This window comes from Podarcis liolepis (genome assembly GCF_965112155.1).
Source record: "Podarcis liolepis genome assembly, chromosome: 6".
NCBI classification, from domain to species: Eukaryota; Metazoa; Chordata; class Lepidosauria; order Squamata; family Lacertidae; genus Podarcis; species Podarcis liolepis.
The window spans coordinates 99125279-99138654 of record NC_139559.1 but is presented as its reverse complement, the minus strand read 5'-3'; the positions used below and the strand labels follow the sequence as shown (position 1 = coordinate 99138654).

Here is a 13376-nt window from a genome sequence, read left to right as displayed (position 1 = left end):
AGGGCAATACTGGCCTTAAGAAGCAGAGCACGTCTTGCTCAGGCTGTAGGGAAGTCTGGCAAATACTCCTCAAAATGCCCCTTTCCCCTCTTACAGACGAAGGGAAAGGTCGCCTGCAATCCCTTAGAATCCTAGAATTGTAGGGTTGGAAGGGACCCCAGGGGTCATCTAGTTCAACCCCCTGCAAGGCAGGAATCTCAGCTGAAGCATCCATGGCTCAGTGGGGAAGCCAGAGAGGGAACCGCTGCTGCTGCTTTCCCCCAATCTGTGAGGAAGGAACATGTGACAGATTTTGTTCCAGGTGGAGGTAGAGGCTCCCAACTTTGGGGAATTGATTCTGAAGCTAGCTGATAACCCGCTTTTTACAAAATGCTGCAGTGACATTGCTTCCTACATAAGTGGCATGGTTTGCCAGAGCGCTCCATCCCTCTTTAAAGCAGCCATGGCTCCTTCCCACCTGGGCACAGCTGATGGCCTCTGGGTTTAAGGCAGTTCCACCAGAGGCAGATTGCATTCACCATGTGAAACTGTCACATGTCACAATGTAGCTTGTCACCCCTGCCAGCCCCCTCCCCCCAGTTGAATTTTGCATTTAAATCAAATAGCTATTAGGGACCCTATGGATCGCATGTCTGTGATGGGTGACGGCTAAACTCTGTGCATGTATATATGCCCACCCCTCCACCTCCACAGCACAGGTGTCCCTTGGCGGCAAAGAGAGCTATTACCTCTTGCTCTATGCAATTAATACTGAAATAGCAGCTCTTTTATTTGCTCAGAAAACTGTGTACAAAAGTGCCAGATTAGAAAAGGTAGCAGATATATATGATCTACCTTCATTGCGGTAGTAGATGTCTAGTTGCCTGACAGCTAAAATAGAGAGCTCGCAAGCAGATACGTTGTCACAGCCCCTCTAAATGGGAGCAGGTGGTTTTTGGCATGCACTGCTCCTAAAGTCAGAAAATTTGGCAAGAGGCAGAATGTGAGAACTGGTAGATAGGAACATTTTCTCCTATCTTCACCGTGAATTATTTCAAGGAAGCAGAGTAGAATAAGGGAATTCAAAGAAAGAGAGGGGCAGCAAGAGCAACACACACTCCAGCCCCCCTCCCCCCATGGCACACAGCACTTCAGTCGAGTGTTAGCTGGAATAAATGGACAAGACCAGGCCATTAGAACAATGTTTCCACGTTGCCCATCTCCACGCAGACAGTCTTCAGCTGAGAGTAATATTCTATTGCTGCTTCGCCATTCTCTCGGCCAAACCCTGCAAGAGAGAGGTCCATGGTAAGACTGCAACTCTATGGCTCCCTGTGAGAAGAACTCTGGAAAACTGCATGGCAGGAATTGCACCATGGAATGGAGAACATAGCATCTGATGCCACTATTTGCTCTTAAAAATATGTTTTTCCTTGTGAAGGATTCAGAAGTAAGCTTGCTGGCAACTTACCTGTGAGAATGCAAAGGACCCAAGGGAAGGGACTTCCTTACTTAAGTGTATGTACAGGTGAACCTAAAAGCTGGAGTTAGCATGTGCATGTCCTTTCTCACAGGGTGAGCACTGCAAACAACAGGTGTATGTATCTCCAACTGTTTCAGGCAGGCTGTATGGCCAGAACGACCTTAAGCCAGAGGAACTAAATGACATCAGGATTCTTGGCGAGCCCCACATCCCTCTGGAAGGCTGCAACTCTCTTGGTCCACAACCCAAGCTTGGCTAATATTTCCATTCCCTTTTGCCAACTGGTACGTAATATGCTGAGAACCAAAGCCCAGCACTGTTGCCACCAGCTCACCTGACATCTTGTATCCTCCGAAGGGCAGCTCCACAGGGCTGATGTTGTAGTTGTTGATGAAGCACATCCCCGCCTGGAGACCAGCCACAACTCGATGAGCCCGTTGGATGTCCCTAGGAAGCAGAAGGATGGGGTGAAGAACCAGTGTGTCTCCCAAGGCCCAGAAACCCTGCAGTGTTCCCTGGCCTTCCTATGGGACAGGCTAGAGTAGGCCAAATGCCACTAGGCACAGCTGTCACTTTGGAGGAATGCCAGCTGGTGAGGGTAGCACACAATTCCAACTGGCAGCAAGCATTTGCCATCATGCTCTGGGCTGATGTGCTGCTTCCCAACTTGCATCTTCCACAGATGCCACATTACAGAGCAGGCAGCCCATTTACTGTCCAGTCTGGCCCGTTTCATTTTCCATCTCACTTTCTGAAACCTATGCCCTTCCTTGATGGTACCTGGTAAAGACACCTCCTGCCAGGCCAAAACGAGTGTTGTTGGCTCTTTCTAGGACTTCCTCTTCGGTGTCAAAGGGCAGGATGGACATGACAGGTCCAAAAATCTCCTCTTGTACACATGTCATGTTGTCATTACAGTTTCCTGAGAGCAACACAGAAGTGATCAAATAATATTAAATAGGTATGCAACTGTTCTGAATGCACAAGTGAGGAAGAAACAGATTCTCCCACCCAGTTATTCTGCAGTTATGAAACAAATTGGGATTTCAGAACTACCTGCTTGTTGCTTTAGATCTGGACAAACTATCAGCCTATAAATCTATGCAAGTTTATTTGAAAATAAATTCCACTTTGTACAACAGGACTTGCTTCCAAGTAAAGTGTGGACAGGAGCTCAGTGCCTGACAACTGAATTATTTACTGCACCCTCAATACTCTAAATATGAAAGCTTCCTGCATAAATAAAACTACTATGTAAGGAGAAGAAATTACTTCTCTGCACAGGAGGTTATTTGTAGTACAAAACATTCAAACATGTGGACCTTGAGTACCATCCCAAACGAATCACCTGATCATGTAGCTCAGATCATAGCATTAGGCGCCTGCAGAACAATGAAAGGGGCCACCATCCTTTCTCAACCTCAGGAAAGATTATAAGGAAGCCAATTTCTTCAGCTAAAAATGCCATACAAATCTGTGCACTGTGCTCATCTTCCATCCCCTTCAGCACCAACATGGTACTGACCATGTTGGAGAATCAACCAATAATGGGGTTCATACCTAGCACACAGGGAGACATGTAAAAGCCACCACTCAACTTAGGGTCATCTGGCACATAGGCTTCACCTCCACACAGCACCACTGCGCCCTGTCAATGCAAAATGTCCAGAGCAAACCATTAGACTCCTTAAAAGGAAACTATGGGAAGCATCCAGTGAAGTTGTTGCGTTAGCCATGGGTTTCCGTTTGTGCAATGGAATTTCCCCTCTCCGTCTCTTTCCCTCTTGCCCCCCTCCTTACACAGCCTCCCCAGATATGCTCCAGAGGGTTGGGCAATTCCCAGAACAGATTTAGGGAGAGGAGAGGGAAGGGAAGGGACAGAAGTTGCTGCAATAACAGAACTACTTTGCTGGACAGTGCCCTCTATTTATAGTCCTTTGACCAGTCCATCCTAGTCTCCATAGGGTTCTTTTGCAACTGACAGCATTATTCAGTCTTGAAAAGAGATAATCTGAGCACCATGCAAACAAAAGTCATAACCCTTGCCAGAAGGCAAAGTACAATTGAGGGACAAAGTCCTTAAATGTGAATAGTCAAATGGTCTCGAATTCCTTGGGCTTATGTTGACTCTGGATTTCATAACCTTTAATCTTGCAGGGAGAATGTACTCCAACAGATCTGAAGCGACCTGCTAGATCCATAAGCAGAGAACTGACAGCATGGCCACCCCTGCAAAAAAGCCCTATTTATTTGCTTGACATGAATGGCTGAATCTGCTGTTGCTACTTATGGGGAGGTACAACACTGACAGCACATCCCACGAAGTCAACTTTCCTGTAAGTTATCAGGAACTGTTCAGATGTAGTCCCTCAGAACCTAGCAAAAGAGGGGAACACAACTTCATATATATCAAAATTCCATGTATGCCTTGCCAGGCACAGCCTTTGTTGTGAGCACAGAATATGGTGTCTGTATGATGTTCTCGGGGTGAAGAGAAGCTACCTGATATACTTCATGACTCTCACCTGATCCTTTGCTTGTTTAACAAAGCTCAACACCTTCTCCAGGTGGGAGTGGTTGATAAGTGCTCCCATCCGTGTGTCTTCCAGCAGGGGGTCGCCAATTTTGATATTCTGTGTCTGTTTCATGACTTCCTTGGTGAAGGAATTCAGTATCTCGCTTTGCACAAACACCCGAGTGCCATTGCAACAAACCTGAGGCACAGAGAGAGATCTAAGAAAGTACCAACCAACCAACCAACCACACCTTGCTTGCTGGCTCTGGTAGCCACAATGAGCCACCTGCTCACTGGATCTTTGGCACTGATTTTAAATCTCCTGGGAATGGAGAAAATCAGACTCTTCCACACAGTACAAGAGTGTGAGCTGTAGTGCCACTTTTTGCATAGCAAACAAATGTTAGAATATAAGAATAGCACTGAAGTGTCTTCTTATGTGTCCTCTGAATATTGAGAATCTAGCCCACCAGAAAAACTGGAGCTGCCCTCCCTTGAATGAGATAAGAAAAAAGTTTGTTGGAAAGTAGAGCAGAAAGATTTTCTTAGAACCCTCAGTGCCACCATGTGGGGAAAATATAAAGAGCAGACAAGAGTGAAATACGGCATAAAGCAAAGCAGAAATGGCCTGAGACATTTGGGTGTCTATGGCCCAAAATCCAAATGGAACTCCATGTCAGTAAAAAATATAATCAAACGTTATATTCTTGTTAGAAAGTCTGACTTACAGTTACAACATGAGTACTCTTGATGGAGCCTTATGGCTTCAAGTTCAAGAGTTGACTAAATACAACAAGTTGCATCAAAGGGGCAAACGTGAACCTAGCAGGCCCACCAGTAAGAAAGGGATAGGCCTTGGCCTCTTGCCCTAAATAGTTGGGACTTTACAGGCATCTGTTTTCATGTCAAGATCAGATTCTCATTTATCTTAAAAACCAAGGCCTTCCATGCTGCAGTAATTTAGAAATGACAGATTTCTTTTTCAGCTGTAGAAGAATGTTACCACTGAACTTTGGACTTCTCTGACAAGACATAAACAAACTCCTCAGGAGGTCCACACCTCGCCTTGTGTGAGGAAGTTGGCCATGAGAGCTCCTTTTACAGCATTCTCCAGGACACAGTCAGAGAAGATAATAAGGGGGGATTTGCCCCCCAACTCCAGAGTAACTGGCTTGATCCCTTTGGCTGCCATCTCCATGATCTATTGAAGCAAAGATGGAACACGGTGTATGAGCAACACAAGCAAGTCTATCACAACTCTGCAAAATCTCTAGACAAGTGAAAAGGGACATCCTCATTTGGGAGTCTGCTGAATAAGCATCTATATCTTTTGCTTATGGAAGATACTTTCTGGTGATAAGTCAGGATTAAATGTCAAGCAATTCTGAGCCTACAGTGATGTTACGCTAAGACAACTCTGTCTTCCATGCATAAAAGCATTTTGTAACACATGATAGATTTAACCACTCAGGGCTGAAATTTCATCTTGCTTTTCATGTGTCCTTGCCAGACAATTCTCCAGCAACATGGATTGAAAGGCAGGCAGTGAAAAGCTAGTGCTTTCCCCAAAGGATACAACATGGAAAGCTCCGACTGTAAGTACGGTGTTGACATGCTTTACATCTGCGGCTTGCTCAAAACACACTGTCCTCTAGCAATTCAAAAGCCCAAAGGGATTTGACTGAAGCGAATGGCAAAGGCATAAACAGAAACTTCTCCTATCCTGCTCTCTGGGGCCTCTCCAGCTGGCCTTCCCCACTCCAGAGGCATGCCAGGTACTCCAAACTGGCCTTTGCATCGCATGCTTGCGCTCCTGTAGACTTACCACCTGGGAAGCCAGAGGGCTAAACTTTGCAGTTCAATATTGCCAGCCGGCATTGGTGTCCTGTACCTTGATTCCTGTAGGAACGCTCCCGGTGAAAGAGACCTTGGCCACATTCGGGTGCTGGCACAGGAACTGGCCTGTGGCAGCTCCACCTTGCACCACATTGAAAAGCCCCTTAGGAACTCCAGCCTCATGGTAGATCTCTGCCAGCATCACGGCGGAGACGGGGGTGAAGGGAGAAGGCTTGAAGACCATGGCGTTACCTAGGCAATTCACATGGGCCAAGGGGAAAAGAACAGCTGTGAATTAACTCTATCTGGAGGTGCAAAGGAGAAAGCTGGGGTGGGCAATGGATTTGGCCTCTCTGATCCCAGCTGAATGCCCAGTCCAAACATGATTGTTGAGTAAAGGCTTCTACTAGGGACAGAAGCAAGAAATGGAGCTACCACAATGCTCATCCCGCAAATCCCCATCTTAATTTGGCAGCCTCACAATCCACATTAATGTGTTCTCTCGCCTTCACAGGACGCGGGTGGCGCTGTGGGTTAAACCAGAGCCTAGGACCTGCCGATCATAAGGTCGGCGGTTCGAATCCCCGCGACGGGGTGAGCTCCTGTTGCTCGGTCCCTGCTTCTGCCAACCTAGCAGTTCGAAAGCACATCAAAGTGCAAGTAGATAAATTGGTACCGCTCCGGCGGGAAAGTAAACGGTGTTTCCGTGTGCTGCTCTGGTTTGCCAGAAGCGGCTTAGTCATGCTGGCCACATGACCCGGAAGCTGTACGCTGGCTCCCTCGGCCAATAAAGTGAGATGAGTGCTGCAACCCCAGAGTCGGTCACAACTGGACCTAATATTCTTGTATGTTTATAATATAATATAATATAATATAATATAATATAATATAATATAATATAATATAATATAATATAATATAATATAATATAATATAATATAAATATTTAATATATATATAAATATATATGTCCAAATATATAAAAGGATGTCACATAGAGGAGGGAGAAAGGTTGTTTTCTGCTGCTCCAGAGAAGCGGGCACGGAGCAATGGATCCAAACTACAAGAAAGAAGATTCCACCTAAACATTAGGAAGAACTTCCTGACAGTAAGAGCTGTTCGGCAGTGGAATTTGCTGCCAAGGAGTGTGGTGGAGTCTCCTTTTTTGGAGGTCTTTAAGCAGAGGCTTGACAACCATATGTCAGGAGTGCTCTGATGGTGTTTCCTGCTTGGCAGGGGGTTGGACTCGATGGCCCTTGTGGTCTCTTCCAACTCTAGGATTCTATGATTCTATAATGGTCAGGGGTCCCCTTTACCCTTTATAGACTTGACTTTATAATATTGCAGAGTATTGTTCCCTATTACATGCATGGGCGCCCTACAAAGCCACCCCCTGGTACTAGCTGTTGGGATGACACCCACATTCTCACTCCTCATATAGAGCATCTCTTTTACCACAGGCCAAAGCCGGGGCAGACTTCCAGCAGGCAATCTGGAAAGGGTAGTTCCAGGCTCCTATTCCAACACAGACTCCAAGAGGTTCTCTTCTTGTATAAGCAAAGGATCCGCCGGGAAGCTGGATGTGCTGGCCTGGACAGGAAGGACAAAGCAAGATGAGCAGGAGCAGCACAGCTGGTCAGAGTGGCTTGCAAAGTAAAAACCACAACAAACCAAACCAAAACATTTTAAAGAGGTAAGAAGAAAAAGAGTATAAAACATATGGTATATTTTATATTATAAAAGGTAAAGGTACCCCTGCCCATACGGGCCAGTCCTGCCAGACTCTAGGGTTGTGCGCTCATCTCACTCTAGAGGCCGGGAGCCAGCGCTGTCCACAGACACTTCCGGGTCACGTGGCCAGCGTGACAAGCTGCATCTGGCGAGCCAGCGCAGCACACGGAACGCCGTTTACCTTCCCGCTGGTAAGTGGTCCCTATTTATCTACTTGCACCCGGAGGTGCTTTTGAACTGCTAGGTTGGCAGGCGCTGGGACCGAACGACGGGAGCACACCCCGCCACGGGGATTCGAACTGCCGACCATGCGATCGGCAAGTCCTAGGCACTGAGGTTTTACCCACAGCGCCACCTGCGTCCCACATTTTATATTGTAAAAAGGATTGCAAATAAGTCCCCATTCCTTGAGTCCATTTGAATGGCTTTTTGCTTTGGATTCTGAGTGCAACCTTCTTCCTGAGGAAAAAAGATTTCATTTAATTGCTCCAGTTTACCACTTGTGTGGTTCAAGGTCACCAGTGACTGCAGATATTGATTTTTAGCCACTGCATGATCTTCCAGCACTATACTCAAATTCCCAAAGGTTTCTTTATACTGGTAGTTTTCCTTAACTGTATTTTTGAGGTGAAAGGGTTCTGTTTTGCTTTGTAACCTAATAGTTTTTGCATTTCTTCCCTCATGGTGCTTTCTGTGATACGCTTTCGGCTCTGAATTGGCTACCTGGGCGGGCTGGGTGATACCTGGTTTTCAACACTGTGATCTATCAGCAGCTAAATATTGGGATATTTCGTTGTCCCCGAGAGGGGGCAATGACAATAAAGATATTATTATTATTATTATTATTATTATTATTATTATGCTGATACATCCACCACCCAAGTCCTCTCCCCATTCCACAAAGTGAAACTCCCCACCTGCCCACTGGAACCTAACAAATTCAGCATGGAAACATTCTGTAGGGGCCCTGGTTGGTTGTGGCTGCCTGTGAAGTTTCTTTCTGCAGCTTTAAAAAGGAGAAATAATGCATTTTAAATATTAGACTAGTGATGGGGAACCTCCACCCTGCTTATTCGGCCTGCTAGGTCTCAGAGGTTGGCTCAGCAGGTTGTTTGGGGCAAAATTTGCCCATCATATGTGAAGACAGGTGCAAGAAAGCTCAAGCTGTGGATAAAAGGAAGAAGAATTGAGAATGCTTTAAATGCACTCCCAATTTTTCCTTTGCATCAAGAAGTCACTGCTCTTTAAACTTGGCACCTTTTTTATTGCACCACATTTAAAAAGGGCCAACTTTCTGATGCAAAGGAGGAACTGGTAATCCTGATTCTTTCCTTTGTAGTTGAGCCACCTGATGTCATATTAGTTTCAGCAAGTACACAACACTGCACACACGGAACCATTTTTCATGCCCAGTAGAAGAGCTGGACTCCAGACATCACTGCATAAAGCGACATACAAGAATTCTGGAAAAAGTAGCAAACCATATTATCTAAACAACAAATGTTTCCTGTCTGAACATTCAGGCTCCTCCCATGACTTGAAGCTGTTACCCACATTTGACTTCTGTACTGTTCCAAGGAGTGTATTAGACGACATGGGAGGAATGAAAAAATACAGAGCTAATGGAACAGAACTAACAAATGGAGTTGCAGACTCTCACCTGCTAGGGAGCCAGCTAAGCCAGCATAATACTGCAGACACTGCCAAGATGTATCAATATCTATTCGGGCTTCAGTTATGGATTTGCCATTATTGATTGTTTCCAAGGTAGCTATTTCTTCCCTTCGCTCCTAGAATCCCAACAGAGACACAGTATGAATCAAACTATGCTAGCAGCAAGTGGAACTGGAATTAAGTGGCTGCCCAAGCTTCCTTTATATTCTACCAAAAGAAAGTCTGTGCCAAAAAAGCTAGAACTGCGAAGTGATATACATTTGTGCATATTTCTTTGTGCTCTATAATCAGCTATTTCTAGCCATTCATTTATTAAAATAATGTATATACCACTTTTGAAGCAGAACATGACAAGGCAATGTGCACTATAATAACTGAAGACAATTCACTAAAACACTACATTTATAAACATTTATATCTGCTGTGTCTAAGGAACAAAAAAAAGGTACTCTATTTTTTGCCCTATAGGATGCACTTTTTCCCCTCCAAAAATGAAGGGGAAATGTGTGTGCGTCCTATGGGGCGAATGCAGGCTTCAGGAAGCTATCCGCAAGCCTTGGGAGCCCGGCGCGACTTCCCTCGGGCTCCCAGGGCTTGCGGATGGCATCCTGCGGGCTTTTCAGGGAGGTGGGGGAATTCCCCCACCTCCCAGAAAAGCCAGAAACCACACACTCTTTAAAGGGGTTGTGCGGCTTCTGCAGGCTTTTGCGAGGGAATCCCTCCACCTCCCAGAAAAGCCAGGAGAAGCCGTGCAGCCCTTTTAAAGAGCGCACGGCTTCTGCCGGTTTTGCGGGTGCCCTGCAGAGGCTTTGCGCGCAGCCGTCCCCAAGCTAGAAGAGCGAGACGGAGCCCTCCATCTTGCTGTTCTGGCTTGGGAACAGCCTTCCTTTGTGCGCAGCCATCCCCAAGCTAGAAGAGGCAATAGAAGCCGCGCAGCCCCTTTAAAGAGCGCGCGGCTTCTGCGGGAGGTGGGGAATACTCCCAGAGTTTGTCAGGGCTGGTGGGGGAAGGCTTGCGGATAGCAGCCTGTTCTGGGGGCTGGGGTCGGGGGAGCAGAACCATGGAGGAAACATGCAACTCCAAGTAGCTGTAACGTGTGTGTCGGCAGGACGTGGCAGGACCAAGAGGGCTTTTCTCTTGAACTGCTCTTATTTACTACCAGCAACCTCCTGCAATGAGCCTTTAAGCAACATGCAAAATAAAAACAAACATTAAAACATATCAAAATACCACTAAAGTACAAATAATTCAGAATAATGCAGTCAGCCAACAAGAATAAAAACCACCTTAACTCTTTTTGGCGAATTAAGCAATGGCTATATGGCAGAGGCATAACGGCAGGTATGATCCAAGGGCCTCCAAGCACCTGTCATATAAAGCAGCTCTGAGCAGTATGATAAGGTTGGGAAGGCAAGGACACCCCAAGGCTTTCAATCTGAGCAAAGGTGACTTTTACTTACCTAGAGCTGTTAATAGGTTAGTGATTGACACAGCACTGCAAACCAGAGTCCACAAATCTGGCTTCCAGGGGCAAATGCACTTCCCTCTCTAGCAACCTCTCTTTCTACTGACACCTTGCACAAGATCTCCTCTCATTCTTCAAGTATTGCACAGAACTCAGGAGAAGAGAGAGGCCAGCAGCAACCACAAACTAGAGTTATTAAGCCAAGTCAAAACTGGTGGGCAATGGCTGAAAAGGTCTCCCCTTGGAAAGCAGCCAACGCTGCCTGAGAGGAGGCCGGGCTGGCTCATGTGATTTTTAACACATACCCGGATTATCCTGGCAGCCTCCAGCAGGACAGTGCTCCGTTCCATGCCTGACTTCTGACTCCATATTTTAAAGGCAGCCTGTGCATTTTGCACAGCCAGATCTACTTCCTTCTCTCCAGAGAAGAGAAATTTGCCAATAACTCGCCCTGAAGGGAAAATAATAACAACAATAATAATTCAGGTTTCTAAAGCACAACTTGTTAGCATACCTCTGTCACAAAAAGCTTTTACAGAAGCAGGTCTTGCATTTTGATTTTATGTTACTATTACAGATTTATCTGAATGGCCACATTCCTTAATTTTGAAAAGCCACAATCCAGAAAGAGGATTATTTTTTATTACATTTGTATACTGCCCTTCATCCACAGATCTCAGGAAGGTTCACAACATAAAAATATACTTAGACCAATGCACACTTAAAAACACGCACCCAAGATAGTCCACATTCAGCAACAAGAAAAGCAGAATTCTGCACAATCATACTGATTAAGCAAGTTTAATTTGTAAATTGTTTGCTTTGCATAATGTATCCTGTTTCCACCAGCCATTAGGAAGGTTAAAAGTGGAGGCAAAACTGGTTTCTCCTACATTTCCCCCCATGCTTTTACAGTTCTACGATGAGTTGACTGAAAATCTTTTGAGATGTCAATAGCTATTACTTACATGCTTAAATCATATGTAACTGTAAGATCCAGAAACTTGGCAAAGAAAGTATTTTTCAGAGTTCTTGGAAAGGTGCCTTTTCTGCACTTGCAACGGATTGGGCTTTCAGACTCCTCTTCCTCAGGCTGGTTCAGGCTGCCTGGTCAGGGTGGTTCTCACAGGTTACTCTGAGCTGTTTCTTCTTCTTCTTCTTCTTCTTCTTCTTCTTCTTCTTCTTCTTCTTCTTCTTCTTCTTCTTCACATTTGTGCCACTGTCCATTTCAACTAGCTTCCCGCCACTCTCAGCAAGCTCTGATTCTATCGTCTCTTTCTTCTTCTTGATTTCTGCTTGTAGCTCTGGAGAGTCTGAGGGAGATGAGGCTGCTGCTCCGTGTTCCCCAACACTCTCCATGACCTTCTTTGTCTGGCTCCACTGGGACGACTTCTTTTACGCTTTCCTTTCCAGCAACCCACAGTTATACTTCCAGGCCTGGGGATTTTTCTCATGGGGCTTGCTGTGAGTGTCCAATAAGACTTGCCTTGATCATCATCGTCTTCTGGGCAGCTTTCGGGACAAGCACCCACTTGTGAGCGTAGGTGTCTTTTCCATTATCACATGCTTGATTTTTGGCATAACTCCATGACTGCAAGTACTGCAGTTGTCATCAAGGTACTGGCTGTCCAAATGGCCTCTCCTTTTGTGCTGATAACAACTTTCTTATGGACTTTGAGGCTGTCTTCATACCACAGCAGGCCAGGTCACATGCTCTTTTCACCATAACAAACGGCGTTCACTGCATTGTCCTTCATAACCAGTCGCTTGTAGGATGTCTTTTTTTAAAAAAATATAATTTTTATTAGCAGGCCAATCAAATCACATTATTTCCAAATCACATTATTTCCAAATTATACAGCCAGATTTTTAAATTTTTGTTGGGGGTACCCATACTTCAAGCTCCGAACAGGGGTCCAAGCATCACTTATATTGCTGCTTTAATTAGACAGTTCTATCTAGATAGTCTCTTTATTACTTTCCTCATCTTCTTGTTGTTATCATATATTCCTTTCTTTGCGATCTCTGATAATCTTCACAAGCGGGTTGAAAACAAACATCCTCTGTGTGGGTTTTACACTCTCCAAAAATCATATCACATAAGGACAGATGCCATTTCCACACCTCCGTAAAGAACTTTCCCTCAGTCTGTCCGTTGATTTCCCCAGGCTTGCCAAGCATATCTCAGAGGGCTCTGCCAGGTCTAGATCACATTCCGATCACCATTCACACTCCGATGACCCTGGTCCTCCTCCCCCCGTCCTTCTTAGGCAAGCCTGTCTTAGCGAGACGCCATTTAAAACTGCGTCATAAAACTTTCCTCCGTTCTCCGATGTTTACCAATCCTCTCTTTGATCAATAATTCACTCCACACAGTTCTTGAATTACTGCTTGTGATTAATAAATTGCAACGATTCTTCTCTCTGGGGTGGAGGGTTATTAATACTCACATAAGGCAAAAAAAGAAGTTTTTTCCTCCACCCCCTTTCCGTTTCACTCCAAATATACCAGTCTCTTAATGGTGATTCATCATTTGATTTATTTGTCCCGCCCGTCGCTCCACTCACAGAGATCCATTAATCAGCAGTCTTTACTCCCGATCTTCGCTTGATGTATGTGCTTTAGTATGTGCTTTGAGAGCCAGTGTGGTGTAGTGGTTAAGAGCGATAGACTCGTAATCTGGTGAACTGGGT

General features: G+C 45.4%; 1 protein-coding gene and 1 long non-coding RNA gene across 6 annotated transcripts in view; one reads left to right on the top strand and one right to left on the bottom strand.

The window, feature by feature from the left end:
- Positions 1 to 9863, top strand: part of LOC310708648 — a 189971-nt gene extending 180108 nt beyond the window's left edge. The window contains exon 4 of the long non-coding RNA XR_014527108.1: positions 9664 to 9863. This is a non-coding gene — a long non-coding RNA (uncharacterized lncRNA). The remainder of the gene's footprint in view (positions 1 to 9663) is intronic.
- The window catches only part of ALDH9A1 (aldehyde dehydrogenase 9 family member A1), a 25393-nt gene continuing 12756 nt past the window's right edge, over positions 740 to 13376 (bottom strand). For 4 of the 5 annotated variants that reach the window (XM_083507165.1, XM_083507167.1, XM_083507164.1 and 1 more), the window contains exons 3-12: positions 10989 to 11134; positions 9205 to 9334; positions 7269 to 7403; positions 5869 to 6065; positions 5038 to 5178; positions 3988 to 4176; positions 3023 to 3110; positions 2243 to 2384; positions 1797 to 1909; positions 740 to 1267 (exon numbers count right to left, since the gene is read on the bottom strand). In XM_083507165.1, coding sequence (XP_083363291.1) covers positions 1173 to 1267; positions 1797 to 1909; positions 2243 to 2384; positions 3023 to 3110; positions 3988 to 4176; positions 5038 to 5178; positions 5869 to 6065; positions 7269 to 7403; positions 9205 to 9334; positions 10989 to 11134 — 1376 coding nt within the window. In that variant the 3' untranslated portion in view covers positions 740 to 1172. Of the gene's footprint in view, positions 1268 to 1796; positions 1910 to 2242; positions 2385 to 3022; positions 3111 to 3987; positions 4177 to 5037; positions 5179 to 5868; positions 6066 to 7268; positions 7404 to 9204; positions 9335 to 10988; positions 11135 to 11651; positions 11785 to 13376 lie in introns of those variants that run through there. The other variant, XM_083507168.1, reaches the window with a different exon arrangement.